This window comes from Mytilus edulis, chromosome 8, assembly GCF_963676685.1.
Source record: "Mytilus edulis chromosome 8, xbMytEdul2.2, whole genome shotgun sequence".
Lineage (NCBI taxonomy): Eukaryota > Metazoa > Mollusca > Bivalvia > Mytilida > Mytilidae > Mytilus > Mytilus edulis.
The window spans coordinates 3,980,460-4,001,881 of NC_092351.1; the positions used below are offsets into that span (position 1 = coordinate 3,980,460).

The 21,422-nt window shown below is 32.3% G+C and overlaps 1 protein-coding gene across 1 annotated transcript in view; it reads right to left on the minus strand.

Moving 5' to 3' along the window:
* Positions 1 to 7,071: 7,071 nt before the first annotated feature.
* Positions 7,072 to 21,422, minus strand: part of LOC139484639 (sodium- and chloride-dependent glycine transporter 1-like) — a 29,779-nt gene continuing 15,428 nt past the window's right edge. Inside the window, exons 3-14 of the mRNA XM_071268467.1 lie at positions 20,693 to 20,824; positions 19,735 to 20,047; positions 18,892 to 19,024; positions 17,278 to 17,412; positions 16,716 to 16,819; positions 15,705 to 15,829; positions 14,662 to 14,774; positions 13,959 to 14,087; positions 12,815 to 12,914; positions 11,027 to 11,127; positions 9,449 to 9,619; positions 7,072 to 8,804 (exon numbers count right to left, since the gene is read on the minus strand). Coding sequence (XP_071124568.1) covers positions 8,661 to 8,804; positions 9,449 to 9,619; positions 11,027 to 11,127; positions 12,815 to 12,914; positions 13,959 to 14,087; positions 14,662 to 14,774; positions 15,705 to 15,829; positions 16,716 to 16,819; positions 17,278 to 17,412; positions 18,892 to 19,024; positions 19,735 to 20,047; positions 20,693 to 20,824 — 1,700 coding nt within the window. The 3' untranslated portion in view covers positions 7,072 to 8,660. The remainder of the gene's footprint in view (positions 8,805 to 9,448; positions 9,620 to 11,026; positions 11,128 to 12,814; positions 12,915 to 13,958; positions 14,088 to 14,661; positions 14,775 to 15,704; positions 15,830 to 16,715; positions 16,820 to 17,277; positions 17,413 to 18,891; positions 19,025 to 19,734; positions 20,048 to 20,692; positions 20,825 to 21,422) is intronic.

Sequence of the window (21,422 nt, forward strand, 5' to 3'; positions counted from 1 at the left end):
CTTGATCAAAATATCTATTACTTCAAAGAGAAATGCAAGAATTAGAAAATTATAAACAAACTCTTCGGAATGAATCTTAACGAAATAGTTTTAGACTGTTGCTGAAATGATGCTGTAAATATGTCAACTACAGAACTTACGGAAAGTGGCAGTCTAGTCAATTTGACACCTTGTAATATACCGTTGGTCCACAGACACTTGTCTCAGATTTTTTTTTATATATACTTGTACATATTAAGGTATATAGGATATTTTTTCTGAGACAAGTGCCTGGGCGTTGGTCTGATGAGTCAATTTATTGTGTACATAAACACAGGTGAAAGTTTTCATGTAAACAATTTGAAATATATAAAATGTAAATACGCTCAAGCTAACAAGGGAGATAACAAACTAACCCTTAATTCCAATATTGCCACATTCCTCCCCACTTAAAGATCAAATGTCATCAATTTATCTAACAAAAATAACGAAGAAGTCTGTAAACGTAATAGTACATGTATATAAAAAAATATATCAAAATGTTCAATAAATATGTATACAAAATTTCAATAAAAATGTATCAAAATATTAAAAAAATATTACACTACCAAAGTGTGACTTGTACTCGTTAAATGAGCGGAAGCATTGGGTTTTTTCCACATTCTTCTATATTACAATACGCCCCCACAGCTGGCCATAAATCTCTTAAGTGATCATTTTGAAAACTTTTATATTCATTATCACACACATGTAATTTTAACTCCATTCTTCTAACAATACCATTTATGATGGCGTGTGGGCCCTGTCACAACATCACAAACAGTAAATGAGTAATGTAGACAAGTACTAAAAGTAAATGAGCAAAACAATAAAACAAAAATACAGTGTTAATATTTTCCGTGGTTTAATAACACGACCAAAGCGAGATGTCACTGGTAGAGTTTGTACATTTTCGTGTGGTGTAACGATTTGCTTTTGTACAGTTGGAGTATGTGTAGCTTGGTATGGTTTCAAATGATCTACATGTACAACTAATTGTTTAGTACTTGTGTCTTTTTGTATTCTGTATGTCAAATCAGTAATTTTCTTAATAACTTTGTATGGACCAGTCCAGCCTAATCCAAGCTTCTTATTTGGTTCTGGAGGATACCATCTCCAAACAAATGAGTTTTCTTCAAAGCTTCTTATTTTCAAATTTTTATCATAATTTTCCTTTTGTTTATTTGCACTTAAACCAGATTGTGTATGTGCTTCTAAGAGCTTCTAAGAGCTTCTTGAACCCACTCAACATATGCAATTGGACAAGGTATACTTTTATATCCTTGAGGTAAGCCAAACATAACATCAATTGGACATCTTAATTCATGTCCAAACATCAAGAGATTTGGAGAACATTTTGTGCTTGCATGTTGAGTGGCTCTGTATGGGTCATTTTCAAAAAATGTGGATATTTCAGTTGTGAAATAACAATAAAAAAAAATATTCAATTTTCAACTTTAATATATGAAATTGAATAGTTTTACAACAATACAACCTGAAATAAAAATATGCAATCTTAAATGCTACTACAAAAATATTTTAAAAAATAACATAGAAACAAGTATGGGACATATGTCAACTACATAACGGATTTAGTTTCGGTCCCTAATTTTTTTTTATTAATATTTACATTTTGCTTTATATATATTTCCATAAAAATCATCACACTTTTTTCAAAACAGTTAACATGGTTAAAATAACACTTTTTAGAAACATATTTTAAAGTGAATTTAATTCAGCATTGTCAACTACATAACGCTTTTTGTCAACTACATAACGATTCACTGCGTTATGTAGTTGACCGTTATGTAGTTGACCTATTTGTGGTTTTTGGATGTTTTTCTTGACCCTAATACTACCAGATAAATGGTTTTTATTGAATTAGAGTCAGTATTATAGACTTTGAATGATTTATGTAAAAAAAAATATTTATGCCAAAATTTATCAATGTTTTTGCCGTTACAAAGTTGACATAGAATAAAATTACGGAGTAATTTGTACTCACCAAAACTAATTTATAATGAAATGAATCAATGATGTCATCCTGTAACTTAAAGCACGTCATCAGAGGATGAAGAGTAAGTAGAGAACACTTCCTTAGTTACAAGGGATATAACCAGTTGATTATTGGCAACATTATTTCATTTGTGTTATGTAGTTGACATTTTTTTAAGTACGAAATGAAAAGTAAAAAAAAATGCTAATAAAATCTAATAATTCCCTATATTTGTGTATACATACCTGCAGTGATACCTATATATTTATAATAACAAAAGAAAAATAATAATTTCCGCTGGGTATTAAAACCAGCATTTAAAAAAGACTAGTTTTTCAATTTCGTACAAGCAATTTTGGGGTTTTTGGACCCTTTGAAACCCACTGGAAGCAATTTCTGTAGCTAAATTTCATATTGAATTTGCTGGAACTTGTTACATCACCAAAAACTAAATGGTGTATCTAAAAATTGGATAAAAATATTTACACTTTTTTAGAAATATTGATTGTACAAGAAAATCCACATTTTTTGAAAAAGGCCCGTATGCCATATTAATGAATGGAATGTGATCGTCCCAATCATTTCTATGTTCATTAACAAATAAACGTAGAATTGATTGTAAAGTTTGATTGAAACGTTCAACCATTCCGTCAGACTGGGGTCTGTATGGACATGTTCGGGTTTTGTCAATTCCTAATTTGTCACATATGGCGGCAAATAGATCCAGATTCAAATTCTCAGCCTTGATCTGTATGAATTTGGAATGGACAGCCAAAGCTGCAAATGAATTCTGTAGCAAGTTTGTCAGCTACTGTAAGAGCTAGGTGATTTGGTATTGCATAAGATTCTGTCCATTTAGTGAAATAATCTTCCATTACCATTATGTATTCATTTCCACCCGTAGTAATGGGCAAAGGACCTATGATATCAATTGCTATTCTGTCCAAAGGATATGTAGAAACACTGGATTTCAAAGGTGATTTCCCTTTCCCTTGTCCAGGTTTCCCTTTGGCACAAATATCACAACTATTAATCCATAACTTTATAGAATCTGACATATTAAATATTTGGCCAATAAAATCTTTTCTTTATGAGATCTAAAGTTTTGTCTCTTCCAAAATGAGCTGAATATTTTGAACAATGTAACTGTTGAAAAATAAAATTTCTTATATGTTCCAGAACTACAAATTGATAAACAAGCCCCTGATTTTCTCTTTCAAAAAATTTATATAACAGGTTATTCTGAATGGTCAAGGATTCCAATAACCCATAAAGAATTTTTGTTTCTTTTGATTTGTTTTGAATTTCGGACTTTTTGGGTTTTTTCATCAGATTGTAACAAATTGTTCAATATAAAACTTATATTTTGGTCATTTTCTTGCATTTCTCTTAATTGCGAATTTGACCAATAACTGAGCCAGTTTGATGTTATGTCAAAACTAAGTTCTTCTGTATTGACATTGACCGGTCTGATAGCTAAATGGGTCGCAAGACAACCTCTGACGCTATCAGTGTCGCCGTCAGTTTCAGTGTCATTGATAACTGATTGAATACTTAAGCAGGAGGCATGGCCATCCTTGACGGTTTTCAGGTCATCAATACAATCCGTAGTTTTGACATTTTCTAAATATTCTATATCTGTTTTCATTTCGGTACATTCTGGACAATTGATTCGTGTACATTTCCGTTTTGGTGTGCGCGATAAACCATCTGCGTTTGTATGCAATGAACCCTTGCGGTCTTGAATATCCATGTCGTATGTGTCTATGATAGAAATCTATCTCGCGATCATACCTTCCGGGTTTTTGAAATTTTTGAGCCACTTGGGCGACGCATGATCTGTACTTTAAGTAAATTTTTGGCCATATAAATAATGTCTGAATTGGCACAAGAAAATAATGACCGCTGGCAGTTCACGTTTTGTGGTACAATACTGTTTTTGTGCCCTGTTTAAAGTTCGGCTGGAATATGCAATGACATGTTACTCTCCATTCTGGATTTGCGAAAGAACAGCTCCGAATCCTGTTTGAATAGCATCTAGTATGTAAGCGCCATCTTCACTTGGAAATGATAATGTTGGTGCAGTTGTTAAGCATTCTTTTAACGTCTCAAACGCGATTTTACATTTATCATCTCAAATAAATGATTTATTCTTTTGAGTTAACTGTGTCAGAGGATGAGCGATAGTTGCAAAATCTGGTATGAAACGGCGGTAATAACCCGCCAAGCCTAAAAAAACTTCGTAACTCTTTGACATTTGATGATGTTTGCAAATTCTGAACCGTTTGAATCTTTTCTGTATCGCATTTAATGCCTTCCTCAGAGACAACGTGTCCAAAAAAAAATTTGACTTCTGTTTGAAAAAAACGAGCTTTTACTCGGTTTCAGTTTAAGATTTGCTTTTCTAAAACACTGAAATACGGTTTTCAAATTATCAAAAGCTGTTTCAAAGTCTTTTCCATAAATTATGACGTCATCGAGATAGCAAAGACAACGATGCCATTGTAAACCATCCAAAACCTGATTCATGAGCCGGCTAAATGTAGCGGGAGAGTTGCATAAACCCATCGGCATTACAAGAAACTAATATAAGCCTTTATATGTCGAAAATGCAGTTTTGTGTTTGTCTTCTTCGGCAACAACTCTACCTGAAAATAACCACTGGCTAAATCAACGCATGAAAACCACTCAAGGTATCAAGAGTGACATCAATTCTCGGTAAAGGGTAGGCGTCTTTTACTGTTCTTTCATTTAATTTTCTAAAGTCCACACAGAATCGAATAGACCCATCCCTTTTCTTCACAAGGCACACTGGTGCTGCCCATGGACTACAACTGGGTTCAATTAAATTTTTGTCAATCAGTTTTTTCAATTCTTCTTCAAGAACATCCCTGTGTTTCAAAGCTACTCTTCGTGGGGATATCTTTACAGGTTTTGCAATACATATATCTATATAGTGTTTTACTCTATCAGTTCGCCCAAGAGAACCATCAGGACCAACGCATATATCTTTATACTCATGTATAAGTGAAGACAGTTTTTGCTTCCCTTCATCTTTTAAGTCTGATGATACTTAATCTAACATAGATTTTAAATGCTTGGGCAATTTAATATCTTTTAAAGTATCAACTTGTTCTGATATGTCATCAGATTTTGAATCTGTATGTGACCCAGCATTATCCGCATCAAAAACTTGTTCAATTGTCATCAAGTGGTGATCCAGTAGCAACAAGAAATTTAACATCAATTTCATCAATTTTGCAAAAAGCGAAAAAACAATTTTGATTCACTAAATTTATTTGAACTTTCTTAATTGGATCTGATATCAAACTTTCAATTTTGGTTTGTGGCCTTTCTAAATTTTTAACAGCTGAAGTATTGGCCTCTAAATCAGTTTTTAATCGTTTCCCTGATTGTTCAATGGACAATAGTACTGAATATGTCCTATCTCATTACATTTATAGCAGACTCTGTAAGTCGTGCTGTTTTGATTCCTATAATACCTTCCTCTGCCACTATTATTAAATCTAGGAGGCCTATTTTGGTCATATCCGTTCCTATTTTCGGTTTCTGTTTTAACATGTTTAAGTTGACTTAATTTTAATCAATTAGTTTAGCAACTTGATCAAGAGTTAATAACTCTGTACTTTCCTTTTTATTATCCTTAATTGCTTGAATGAGGACTTCATTGCTAGTTAGCATTGGCTTTCTCATATTATTTTTAGGATTAATAAATGCTTCATATTCAATTGCGTATGAAATTGCAGTATGCAACGTGTTTGCACGCTGAAACTGGACATGCTTTTGTAAATCCAAGTTATTTAATCCTCTAATGAATTTATTTATTAGCACTTTTTCCATCATTTCAGAATCTTGTTTTTCATTTGGAAAAGCCAAGTAACCTAACCTTCTTAAAGCTTGACCATACTCAGAAACAGTTTCGTCTTTAGAATGTCTTCTTGCTTCAAATTCGCAAACATATGCGGCTTCTCTTTCTCTAGGATTAAATCTATTATTTAAACTTTCTTTTATTTTATTATAATTTCCAAGGTTTTGTTTACTTAAAGTACTCAAAATTTTCTGAGCAGGACCTCTTAGACTCATAACAATTTGTTTAGCTCTTTCTAAATCATTCCATTCTGCAACTTGTTCAAAATGAACCAAATAGTCTTGCCAGTCAATAGTTTTGCCATCAAATGATTGAGGCCCTTTTTCTCTTCTTACTATACGTTTTTCATGCAAGGTAACATGTTTTGGCAAGTTATCAAGGGAAGATGTGTGCTTAACCCCTTCATGCCTATTTAAATCATAACTGGGGTATTTTGCAGTGGAATACCTATTTTCAGAGGACTATCAATCCTTAAATAGGTATCAACATATCTCTTGTTTGAGGGATAATCTGATCCTTGGTTCTTATTTAATCTATCCCTATCATCATACAATTCATAACTTGGTCTCCTACTAAAATGTGGTTCTTGATATCTTTTTGGAGTAAATTTTCTATCTACTTTATAATCTGGATGTGTCAATATAGATTTATCCGTTACAGAATCAGCATAGGTTTCAGATAAAGTGACAAATGATTTTAATGGAGTACTAAAATTGAAATCTTTTTCATGTCTATACTTAACTTCATCTTTATCTGAAAATCTATCAGAATACTCAATTTTTGTTTCATCATGCTGGCTTATACCGCTTGCATAATCCATTGAATATGCCATTTTACAAAATAACAAAAATGTTAAGGGCAATTTGTATGGTCACGGCATCAAAATGTGAACGGACTGATCTAACATTCAAGTAAAAGTAACGTTTTCTGGATACCTTTTTACTTAATGCTAGCGCAGCCACGAAATAACCAAATTAACCCAGGTTCTTTACATAAACTATGAAGACCAGTTCTGCCCTGGACACCTTGTCACACTAGGGGACATGTGTCTACAACAACCGACATAACGGACAATTCCCTAAGAGGACAAACTAATACTTGACCGGATAATGATTTGGACAAGTATAAGCCAGCATTCTAGGAAGGGCAGTCTTAAAGAAATAATACCTAAATTATCATATTTATTTCATACCAAAATACACAATAAATATTCTAATATTATAACAGTTAGTTGTACAACAATACAGGAGTTAAATAAAGTGGGGAAATGTCTGACTTTAAGTATGGCTTTTAAACTGTATCATTTAAACCATTTTATACCCAAGTCCTAGCGTTTGAACCCAAAATAATGGCATTACATTTAAGAGACGAATTGGTCCAGAACATTAATAGTAAACAGCATGGCTGTAATGAATACTGATAGTTACCTTGGAGGAAAGTATTAATTCTGGACAATGTATCAAATGTGAATTCAGTATGTAATTATTAACAAAATGACTTAACAAATGGTACTTTCTTGAAATAAGATTTGCAATTTAACCAATTTCAAACACCAACTTACCTTTAACTATGAATAACCGGTTTAAAAAAGGAGTCAATTTATTGTGTACATAAACACAGGTGAAAGTTTTCATGTAAACAATTTGTAATTATATAAAATGTAAATACGCTTAAGCTAACAAGGGAGCTAACAAACTAACTCTTAATTCCAATATTGCCACAATATATTATCTTTTTTATAAATGAGGCGTATAGTTTTTTTTTATATATCATATAAATATTATATGTTATTTTGAACTCAAGACTAGCGTTTCGTCACGCTCTAGTAACGCTCGAATAGAAACAGTTAAAAGATCATTCAAAGTACTAAGTTGAAGAGCATTCAAATCCGAAATTTTTAAAGGTTTTACCAAAAACAGACAACTTAGATAATCGTTTTCTGGGGTAGAACTCTTTAGTATTTCAAACAATTTAAAGTTTTATTACCAGTTCACTATGACCATATGACATATGATGTCAAAAAAGACATGTGGAATCAGGATTACTGAACTGACGATGCTCTCTTCACCAGAAGCATGATGCTTATACTTATATATATTTTATAGTAGAAGACAATATAGAAGCGTTTTCCTTTATTCTACACCTTTATAAAAAAAAATCTATATTTTGACAATATGAATAAATACAAGTTTATTCAAAATATACAACTAATACATACCTGTGTATACAAGGTCACCTAATGTTATAAACAGTCAGGGGCATTACAATATATATATATATATATATCTCATAACTTAATCAAGTAACACAAATGAATCTGCTTGAGTTATCACTCTTTATACTACCCATGTCAAAAAATAACATGTTCATTTTAGATTAAAAAAAATTGTAAGTAAAATAATTGAAACAAGTAGTCTTTTAAGCTGTAAATGAAATGATTAATACAAAAGTAGGTTCGTGTTGCTTTGTCTTTAGTTTTCTATGTTGTGTCTTGTGTACTATAATTATTTGTCTGTATGTCTTTTTATTTTTTGGCCATGGCGTTGTCATTTTATTTTCAATCTATGAGTTTGACTGTCCCTCTGTTATCTTCCGCCCCTCTTTTATTGAGGAAACACATTATCCATGTCCTTATATTTATATTACAAGGAAACACATTGTGATACATATACAATAGTGAAATAGACGTAATTATTAAATTGTGCATCTTTAAATCAGATTCATTATTATATATTAAGTTTTAATATCATATAATGTTCAAATGTTTGTCTCGCCCAGCAGGTTTAGTTTAATTTTCTCCAGTGCATTCATGTTATTCACGTTATTCTCCTTACATACAGCCTCGTATTCCTGATTAACTGGTTTCCATTGTGATGTCGGTTTCAAGGCATTTGCTATTTTCTGAAACAAATAAATAAAAAACTGTTCTGGTGATATCCGATAACAGGCGTGTCTGTCGTTATCCATTCGTTTGATGTGTTTGTGCTTTGGATTTTGCCATTTGGTTGGGGACATTCATTTTTGAATTTTCCTCGGAGTTCGGTAGTTTTATTATTTTACATTTTGTATATCATCGAGGAAAAGTTAGAATTTGTATTTAACATTGTTTAAATAGTCTTCATATAAATACCCATAGCCAATTAACAAGTATAAAACATCTTATTACTTGCGAATATTATGGTTTTTTTGGAGGGAAAAGGGTGTGATACGCCAATGGAGTTCTGCATGAAATTAGCCATTTCTACCTAATGACAAGTGTTAATAATTTAGACGAACGATCATTTATACCAACATGCTTTTATAAACACCACTAATTAAAACAATATCAATACTGAGTCAGTTATTCGGCTGATAATGTTTATGAAATATGCTTATTCCAAATGACAGTTCATCAATGAAGAAATAATTGGTTCAAACTCCTTCATACAAAGTTGACCTGAAATTAATTTGGCTATTATTCTGTTTAGGTACTTTTTTTTTTATCATATAGCTCCTAATGTTGTAGCGTAGTATTATCAACTACTGATTATATGTACATGCATTACTTTATAAACTGAGTCTCCCTCAGCCTGAATAATTGCAACCAATGCAAATATGACAATAGGTACTACAGGCAGGATAGACAGCATCATTCCAATGGCGGCAGCCACTTTAGGATACTTGTAACTACCGTATGTAGGTGGCTGGTATCCAATTAGCGTGGAAATAATCAGAACCTGTCAACACATTATTTATCAGTATCAAATGTATTATATGCATTGTCTAATTGTTAGATATAGTTTGTACTGCTGTACAATTGACATTTTATTAAGTAAATTGCTGTACACTTGACATTTTACTCACATAATCTTTCATTCATATTGAATTTCTTTTCGCTGGTGTATATTCAGGCCTAAATGACCTTTTATTCACACATCTGTCATTTGTATTGAAATTCACACATCTGTCATTTGTATTGAATTTCTTTTTGCTGGTGTATATTCAGGTCTAAATGACCTTTTATTCACACATCTGTCATTTGTGTTGAATTTCTTTTTGCGTGTTTATACTTAGGTCTAAATGACCTTTTATTCGAACATCTGTCATTTGTATTGCATTTCTTTTTGCTGGTTTATATTCAGGTCTAAATAAACTTTTATTCACACATCTGTCATTTGTATTGAATTTCTTTTCGATGGTATATATTCAGGTCTAAATGACCTTTTATTCACACATCTGTCATTTGTATTGAATTTCTTTTCGATGGTATATATTCAGGTCTAAATGACCTTTTATTCACACATCTGTCATTTGTATTGAATTTCTTTCTGCTGGTGTATATTCAGGTCTAAATGACCTTTTATTCACACATCTGTTATTTGTATTGAATAAGTGTTAACGTACACAACTAATAGTTAATTAATATTAAATATTTTCATAACAAAAGGAAACGGGAGATACCCGAGACGAAAGAGACAGACATAATCTTGGCAAAAACCAAGAAAACACGACTAGGCGACAAAGGAGATCTTAGGTCCACATGTTGCACCCGTCATGATATTCATGATGTGTACAACAATCAGTGTTTCATCATGAAGCATAAATTGTACTTTGGAACCGGTAAGTTTCGGTCTTTTTAAATTTAATAGTCTTTTGTTTACTAGTATTAGTTTTTAAAAAGTTGGTACATGTACATAGTTATATCTTTATATCTCAACAAACCAAATTACATTGGTATAGAAATACACACAATGAATATTACATAATATAGTTTGTACGGACATACACAAGTTATACGAAAGCAAAAGAGAGTCAAATATCACAAATTACAGTATATTATATTATTACATCAAATACATGAGTTACCCATGAGAGTCTACATGCATATTGACTAGTCTTATAAATTTGAACAAACTGTTAATATCAGAAAGATTTTTACTATTCATTAGTTCATTAAATGTTGATTTGTATATCATTTAATACAGAGCATATAAAAATATAATGAAATTCATCTCTGATGCCGCCAGAGTTACAAATTAAGCATTTTCTATTTTCTCTTGCAACATAATCCTCATTACATGTCGAACAAAACTATTGAAGATGATATACAATAACCTCATTGTTACACTAATTATTATACTTACAAACATTATTAGAGGTGTTACAAACATAATACAGACTCTAAAAAATATCGGAATTCCTCGTCCTAACATTAGGTTGACATCTTTTGAAAATCTTTCCATACCTGTAATGTTGTTTATAATTATCATGTCATGCAATAACACAATTTATTGCATAGCAATATAATATTTCCCACAGAAAGTAACCAAAAGTTAGCGTGCAATAAATTCTAATATTGCACTAGTGCAATAAATCTTCAAAAATTCATGACGTCATCAACGACAAAATCTTAGTTCAAACCAATTTTTACTTTCAAATATAATATTGCTATACAATAAAAGGGTTATTGCATGAATATTGGGGAAAATATCGTAGAACAAATACTCGCAAGCTCGTACAATATAAAATTCTACTCGGGACAATATTCCCAATATTCATGCAATAACCCTAAAGTCTACTTAAGGGTATTCTGTAAGTAATGACATCCACTATTGGATTTAAATCAATAGGCCTTATAAGAGTGCAATATTTTAACTCATACATCAGAGCGTTGTGATTGTTTAACAACGTCCATACAATAAATATTCAACCAAAGGTTGACGTTGTTTTCGTTTAAGGGGCATTAACAACGAAATAACTCGTAGTCCTTTAGATTCTGAACGACGAAATAGATTAGATACCGTCTATCTATTACGCTCTTTGATTGGTAAACTTTCTAATTTTAGGTGTCTAAATTTAACCAAAATAAGGGGGAAATTGTCAATGAACAAATTTGATAAGTGATTCTTATGTGTATCGATTTACCTTTAGGAACTTTTTGGGGAATTGAGAATGGATATGCGGAATGTGTCAAAAAGAGAACAACCCAACCAAAGAGCAAAACCAAACACCACAGAATGCCACCATTGGGTCTTCAAATTTCAATAAAGCTAGAAAATCCCGCAACAGTAGGTGTGCTTCAGCTGGCCCCTGTAACCTATTCCATGTCGAGAGAACTGTTGATTCATAAAATATTTAATACCACAAAGGTGTTAAAAGCAGACACTGATAGGTTCTGATAGTCTATAGGGCATTATTTACGAAATAATCTAACCATTACAACTTGACACATAGACAAGACCATTAGTTGCCATTCAAGACAATATTTTAATATTTTGTTGTCTACCGTTTGTTGTTTGTTATTTTTGTTGTTGCTCAATTTCCCCCTCAAGGCAAATAATCTACATCTTTTGTTATTCATAGTGTACATAATTGCCTTCACTTGAAGCAAATAATTAAACTTAACAAAGAACACAATGGAAATAAACTCGTCTGCAAAAGACTCATCAGTGACGCTCGAATCAGAAAATGTTAAAAATAAAATTGAGAATGGAAATGGGGAATGTGTCAAAGAGACAACAACCCGCCCAAATAAAAAACAACAGCAAAAAGTCCAAATATAGTCCAAATATAGTACGATGATGTTGGTGAGGATGGAGAACCAAAAATTCCTAAAAGTTTTGCCAAACACAGCCAAGTTAATTTTTTACCTGAGGTAGAAAAGCCTTAACATTTCAAAAATTCAAAGTTTTGTTAACAGTCAATGTATAATTATGAACATATCAATGATAACACAAGTCAACACAGAAGTGCTGACTTCTGGGCTGGTGACAACCCTTGTGCGCTTAAATATTAATTCAATACCAGATAACTGTGAATGAAAATCTAACGTGATAAAAAGTGATTTTTTTTTTTATAAAAAACAAAACGTAGTAATCGACGGAATATAAATTTCTGTTGCAATATGTCATTATACAATAAAATAAACTTACCATAAATCCAGCCTAATAGGATACATTCCAGGAAACTTATTATAGGTAGTGATAGGGCAGCAACATACCAGTCAATTAATTGAAATATGTATATTCCTCCCTGTAAATATATCACAAAGATATACTTCTTAACATTAAACACGTTATATGTGTACTGTAACAACACTATGTTTGACGCCACAAATTGTATGTGTATGTAATTCAGTGGTTTTTGTTTGTTGCCTTATTTCATATTTGTTTTTCGTTTATTGTTTGTACATAAATCAAGCCGTTAGTTTTTCCTTTGAGTTGTTTTACGTTTGTCATTTTGGGCCCCTTAAGTTTGTTTTACATCTTATAGCTCCTATCCGGTATAGATAGTTCATTGTCGAAGGCCATACAATGTCCTATAGTATTTAACTTCTTCATCACTTGGTCTCTGGTAGATGGTTGATTCATCAGCAATCATATCACATCTTCTCGGTTTGTTTACATTCACATAGAAACAGGAAATACCTCACGGATGAGATATGTTATGATAGTCAATGAGACAACAACCTACCAATGGACAGCTAGTGATAGACTTTGCCATTGGTTTTATGCAGCTATACGTCCAGTCAGAATGAAAACTTTGAATGAGTTATCCCGTGTTTAAAAAGAGCGACATGCTATCCGCACCTTATATGAACTATAATTGTAACAATTATGTGACGGGTTCGCAAGTTGATCTTTGCAAAACTTAATGTCTATCCCTATATTAATATACTGCCATTTTCCAGTGGACATTTATATTCACGTCGTAAATCCCTATCAAATTCTCAAGGAACTACTTATAGGTTTACTATTTTGTCTAATGCTAATGTTCGTTTCTCTGTGTGTAACATTTGAATGTTGTGTTACTATTGTGTCGTTGTTCTCCTCTTATATCTAATGCGTTTCCCTTCAGTTTTAGTTTGTAACCCGGATTTGGTTCTTTTTCTGTCGATTTATGAGTTTCGAACAGCGGTATACTACTGTTGCCTTTATTTATAGTATTTATTGATATCTATTGGTCATTGGTTCTCGTTCTTAGTGTGCATGATATATTTCAGTCTAACAACTATATGTAAATTAAACCGAATTTCTGTATTATTGAAAAATACAACTTCAAAGATTTACTATTCACCTGTGTACAAAATATTAATCCTAAAACAAAACTTCCTAGGCACCAGGCTACAGTGACGAGCTCACGTCTATTTCGTAGTCTATGGAAACCATCTGTAAAAACTCCAATAAGGGCTTCTACTGTTACAAACTAAATCAAAATATAAATCATTTTAATATATGTTTATTCTTCTGTAGACCCGTTTGGGTCATAACGTTTGTAAACATTTGCAATCCAGAATTACATGCACCCAAAGCGCTTTCATCAGGACTGCCCAAAGTCGAATACTCGAAAGCCAAGGATGTATAAATTCGAAAATGGTTCAGGAACAATAATAATGTTTAAATTGTATGGTTCTGAGTAAAGTTAATCTAGTAACGCTCTTCCAACGCACACCCTGTATTTTAATTTCATCTATACAATTTAGAATGTTATGATGTCAAAAAGGCCATATTTTTGTTCATTACTGGGTATATATAGGAAGATGTGGTATGAGTGTCAATGAGACAACTCTCCATCCAAGTAACAAGTTATAAAAGTAAACCATTATAGGTCAAGTTACGGCCGTCATATATCTTATTTTGTGTTTTTATTTTAATGATCATTTCCTCATCAATGCGCATCCTGTAACTTATGTTATAAACGATTTTAATTCTTTTGTTTGCCTAATCAGAAAAGGAAAGAAACGAGACACAAAATATATTTATACAGATTATATGCTCACATGGCTATCTAGACCAACACATAGAATCATAACAAAAAATATACAGGACCAAACATTTTCCCCAGGAAGTTTTGATAAAGCCTCGGGGTACACTATGAATGCCAGTCCTGGGCCTGAAATAAAAAAGAACATTAATAAAGTGTTCACATAATGAATTTCATTTCTTTTTTTTTTTTTTAATTTTTCCCTTACAATGACTGATTTGTTTTGATTTTTGGATATGCAAAACACGAAAAAACTACGAAAACCAGGTTGCATCGTTAAGTATTAATGTATATATAAATATACTACATAACTTAGGCCGTTAGTTTTCTCGTTTGAATTGTTTTACATTTGTCATTTTGGGGCCTTTTATAGCTGACTATGTGGTATGAGCTTCGCTCGTTGTTGAAAGCCGTGCGGTGACCTATAGGCGTTAATTGATGTGTCATCTGGTCTCTTGTGAAGAGTTGTGTCATTGGCAAATATAACCACGTCTTCTTTTTTTATAGTCAACGAAATAAACGATACATGGCAATGTATTGTCTACATATAATGAAATAGGATACACTGTACCAAGGTAACTAATTGCTATACGTGTATATACAACGTATGCTTTATATAATATGATTTCGGGATACTAATTCTAACGACATATATAACAAAAAAGTATACAGACGTTAAAATAGTTACGATATTCAAAATAGACAAATATCAATACAATATACCGAGCTTTGAAGCTTACCTTATGTGGTAGAGACTTTAAAAAACCAGTTATAACGTATATATGCAACAACCTGAGTTTAGGCAAGGTTAACCTTGTCCTGAAAAAAAGTCATCAATATAACCTGTTCATTGATGGCTATAAAACAAACGACTGGTTAAAAAGTGAAGAAAACTAGTTAAAAAACAAAATGCTGGCTATAATACATACTATTTTAATCGAATGGTGGTTTTTTTTTTATGTAGCTGTTATAAAAAAATAGTCCCTTTTAATCGCATGGCTAATGTCTTTAAATGTAGTTTATTTTATATTTTTCCTTCTATTGTGAAAACAAAATTACCTCCTTTCACAATTTTCTCCAAAGGAATTGACATCTCTCCGGCCATAAAGCCTAGGACTGTAAAAATAACAAGCCCCGAAAAAATACTGGTGAATTCACTGATCATCGAGAACATTATGGAGTCCCTGCAATAAAATAATCAAGGATTAAAAACTCGTTTCTAATAACAAACAACAAATGCATAATATTATTTAAGTCTACGTTTGTAGCATAAACAGACATTTCACTTATGGATACTATTGGGAAAAAAACATATTTGTCTAAAACGAAATATTTCAATAATAGCTTCGGGTCAATACCACTGATGGTGGCCTTCTAATACCCAAAGGTATAATTACCTTAAATTTCTTCTATATATTAATACAATAAAACATAATGGAATTAAGAACATCGACAGATTTTCATAAAAAAGAATAGCTGAATGTATCTCTTAGGTCAACATTTCCAGAGCGAGTTTTAGTTTCTATGAAATTGATTGTTTTTACATCAGGGAATTTTAGAATTTACAAATCAAGGCAACAGTATTCCGCTACTTCGATTAAGTGAAAATAAATTCAGTAACAAACTGAAAATCGAGGGAAACACATAAATTTTATGAAGAAAACAACGGAACAACAGTACATAAACACTGTATTGCTACAAAAGTAAATGTTATGAAACATAGAAACAGATTGTAGATAACAAATGCCACATTCCTGACTTTGTTCAGGACATTTTTAGAACAAAATGGTTTGTTGAACCTAGTGTTATAGCTAGCCAAACCCACCGCCTATATGACTATGTTTACTTAATAGTACCGTTAAAATGACAACATTACGTGACAGGAATACAGTATATTTAAACGAAGAACACCAGGACTGAGAAATGCATAAATAATGAAATATATATATATATATATATAATAGTACACTAAAACGTGTAAATCACATTATACCAACAGACACATTATAATCATGTCAGTTCTTAACCACTGACCTCTACAAACTAAGATATAAAATTCTTGCGTGATACCTGATTAAATTATTGTCAAACTTATTGAAGCTCGCTTGTGTTATAAGAATCCCACTGCCTGGTCCTAGCGAGTAACATACTTGTAGCGCGGCTTCAATCCAGATCTGAAGTATTCAATATTATGTGTTAATATTAAAAAAAAATCAGTCAAATGTAAATTTAAAAAAAATCCAATATAACTGTAATTTCCATTTTTATGATAAGAAACCCAAATATTAAACTTTGGTCGCTACAAATTCCTTTTTCTTGCAACTAAATTGGAATAAGAACACCCAATGTTAAGAACACCTCTTAAAGAACTATACACATAAATACCTGCGTGTATATATCAAATGAACAAGATTTCATATGTTTACCTTCACGTATATCAATATATATATCTAATAGAATAGAATACACGCGCATATCGCTCTCGTAACACCCCTGTACCTGCAACAACATCCACTAGTTTCCTTGTTAACATTTTAACTGAATGCAAGCGTTTACATGCTTTAAAATCTCTGATGGAGAATACACATATAGTATCGTATTTAAAAGCATAAATATCTGAATCTCAACATACCTGAGTTTTCAACAGCTTGCTAAAGTCTGGTCGTAGATACAGAATAACACCATTTATTGAACCGTCCAAAGTCAAACCTCTGATCAGTATGATTGTTAGTAGTATATAGGGCAGTGTAGCTGTGACGTAGACCACCTGTAAAACATGCAACCAATATAAGTTGTATTGTTCGCTACTGACCCCTACGTATCCATAGAGGATGAGTAAAACCGAAAGGGAGTGAGGCCGAAGCCGAATATTTGAAAGATTGAAAGCTAAGAATATAAGAACCGAAACCGTCGAAAAGCTATTATTAAAAGAAATAACTTATTGAGAGTTAGGTTATTTTTTTTTCTGTCCTTGCAATTGGAGTGTAAATCTGATTTAGTCTTGAAAATATGAATAAAGGATTTTATATCAGCATCCAGTAAAAGTTAATTGGTTATTTGGTACCTTTACAATTGGTACTGGACTTATTATACATTATAATTATGTTTTGTTTCTATAGCGGCCTTTACCGTTTCTTGAACAACTTGATTATGACTTTCGGATTCTCTTTACTCTCAAGGTCAGTTTACCTCTTTTTACGTTTAACAAGTTCTGTATTCATGGAAACCATATCAATCAATATCAGAATTCCGCAAATATATTTTACACATTCAAATTTCAACATATATGACAAGAGTTTAAATATTGCACTCGTTACGTTTTTCTTTTCTTTCTATGTTCATTGCAATGTCGTAAACATTAAAATTTTCACATACACATTTTATTAGCCCTAGTCATAGATAACCTTAGCTATAGTTGTCTTTGCTGTTTTGAATTGTTGGATTATTGAGTTTGGCTTTCCAGCTGTTGTGATTTGAACGCCACTGATGAATATGACGTAGATTTGAACACCACTGATGAATAGGACGTAGATTTGAATGCCACAGATGAATATGACGTAGATTTGAACGCCACTGATGAATATGACGTAGATTTGAACGCCACTGATGAATATGATGTAGATTTGAATGCCACTGATGAATATGACGTAGATTTGAACGCCACTGATGAATATGACGTAGATTTGAACGCCACTGATGAATATGACGAAGATTTGAACGCCACTGATGAATATGACGTAGATTTTGATTCATTTGATTTGTGGTGTTTAACACCACTTTTAATCACCACATTTAGGCTATTCCGTGGCGGCCAGTTTTTATTGGTGGAGGAAGCCGACGTGCCCAGAGAAAACTACCGACCTTCGATAGGAAAACTGACAATCCTAGTCAAATAAGATTGGAGTCGAGTGCACCTGCACGAGCGGGGTTCGAACTCCCAACCTCAGTGTTGTCTGGATAGTGATTACATTAGTAACTACTTAGAATACTCGGCTACCGGGGCCTCTAATATGACGTATATGAATCGCGCGTTTACTGCAACAAATTATAAGGCTGGTATTTTTCATAAATTGCACTATGCACATTTATTCCATAACATTCAAGTAATATATGATCTGTCTTTGTCTGTTTTTACTACAAATAACGTAAGAGACGCGTTTTTGTAAATGACGTCTTTTATCTATAGGTTGGATTATTACCTTTTGGTAACATGACGGATTTGAAGTAGGATGAAACTGGTACCAACCTTTCCAACAGATTTGACTCCCTTGAATATGCAAAGGCCGATCAGTACCCACCCACCTAACAAACAAAGTATCATTCGCCAGTTTAGGTGACCAATCTCATGTACACCAGTCGACATCTGTAGCACATTGATCCTGAAATGGCATTTATAATACTTAAATGAGACTTGAAGCCACTAAATTCAAGTTGACCAACACTATTTAAATGGTTTTACACAGGAACTTATGGATTCTGTTCTTTTGAAACGTCGTCTTCTTTAATACATATATAACCAGTGTTGATGCAATTTCTCTTAATATTGTCTAAAATGTGTTTAATTTCTTATAAACAACTTATAATTTCAGTCATTCGCCCAAGCCGACTAACCAAAAAGAAATATATATATGATCATATATGCAGGTCATATTCCATAGAATATAAAAGAAATTTCTAATCTAATCAAAAGTATAGTTTCTCGCTGCATTGAAGACCTATTGGTGACCTTTTGTTGTTGTCTGTTCTATGGTCGGGTTGTTGTCTTTTTGACACATTCCCCATTTCCATTCTCAATTTTTACCAAATTGGTTGACGGAAAAAGCGGATACACGTTTATAATTTACAAAGAGTTACTTCACAACAGTTCTGCAATTATTAAAAATATATAAACTTAAGATCTATAAATCTCTTAAGAAAATGACAAGGGCAATTGATTTTATCTTTAAAATTTTGTGGTCATATAATAATGTTATTTACCAGTGAACAGCACCATATTAGAATACATATGACATTAACCCCCTTCCTCTATGACAAATGATAAAACTTTTAGACTCGGTCAATACAAACCACAGAAATAAACAGATCTTACTGCCAAAATTCCTCTTGAGCTGTTATCCAAGAGACATTTTGATTGGTCAATGTCAGCGATGAAGTGATGTTGAGATGGCGAGTCGCATTATCTGTTCCATTTGTATCAAGGTAAGAAAATGTGTCCGGGTTTCCTAGACGGCCAATGAAACTACTGTCTAATGCACAGCTATGACTGTTCCATTCATTATCGCATGTTGTCCAAGGTAAAGGACTGATAAATGAGTTCCCGATATAGTACAAAGCCCATCCGAAAATTACCGTATAATATACATTCCACATCAAATTTGGTACCAGGAATCCAAACCCAAGACCTGACGAAACAAAATATAAGCATTGCACTTTACTTGGTGTACCTTAATACAAAATGCCTGATAAGCATAGTTTAATAATAACATTATCCGTACAACGAATACAATGTCTTGCCATGTGTTGAATCGTTCAACGTAAAACAGGAAAGTGAAAGATCGATATTGCAAACCAATGGGGTAATTATTAATTACTCTTATTCGAAATGCATACCCGTATTTTAAAAGCAATCTTTTACATGCATGGAAATCCTTTCCTTAATAAAATATTGTATTATAACACACCAAAGATACCAGGCTTACAATTTTGTACTTTCGATTAGCGTTTCGCCTGCAATCTACGGACAAATCAGTATAAAGCTCGAATCAAAACATTTAAATCTAAAAGGCCAAACAAATCATGAAGTTGAAAAGATTTTACGGGTATGAGTACATAAGGGAATACCTTTTTGTCAAACCTTTTAACATTAAATAAAACAAACATTTGTATGAATATGCATAATGTTGAAACCATCATGCTTACACACACATCATTAAACATTGGACAAATAGAACATTTCTTTAAAACTTTAACGTTATTGAACTTAATATCCTCTTATATGCATACGAATTTTCCAATATTTTACAATTTTTTAGTACAACCATACCAACCTTTGAACATTGGACAAATGTCCCATACTTGAAGCATTCCTTTGCCGCTGAATTGTCCCATTGCAGTCTCAATAAAAAATAGTGGTATGCCACAAAATATCAGGAAAAATAAAAATGGTATCAGAAACGCTCCTGAAATAAAATTCAAACGCAATAAATAAACTCATCATAGATACCAGGATTGAAATTTTCTATTTACGCCAGTCGCGCGTTTCTTCTACAAAAGACTCATCAGTTACGCTCGAATCAAAAATGTTTAAAAGGCCAAATAAAGTACGAAGTTGAAGAGCTTTTGAGGACCAAAAATTCCTAAATGTTGTACAAATACAGCTAAGGTAATCTATTCCTGAGGTAGAAAAGCTTTAGTATTTAAAAAAAGAATCAAAGTTTTGTTTACAGTTCAAGTAATTTATTATTATGAACATATGAATGATAATTTAATAAACAAAAGTGAATTGCAATAAGTAAATTTTTATTTTGAATTATTATTGAAAATGCATGTATTGTATTAAATTACTAAAAAATCTTAGATAAGTTTACTCACGATTTAACCTGCTTTATTTCGCAAAAAGATGTTATTACCATACATCCGAGTTACATTTCACAAGGTCAAAAGATAATTGACAAGCAAAAAATAAGATTGCAAATCTTCCATGTCTTATGAACTCCTGAGGAAACATCCACCCCTGGAAAACCTACAGTTAACAAACAGTACTCAAGATCGTTAATA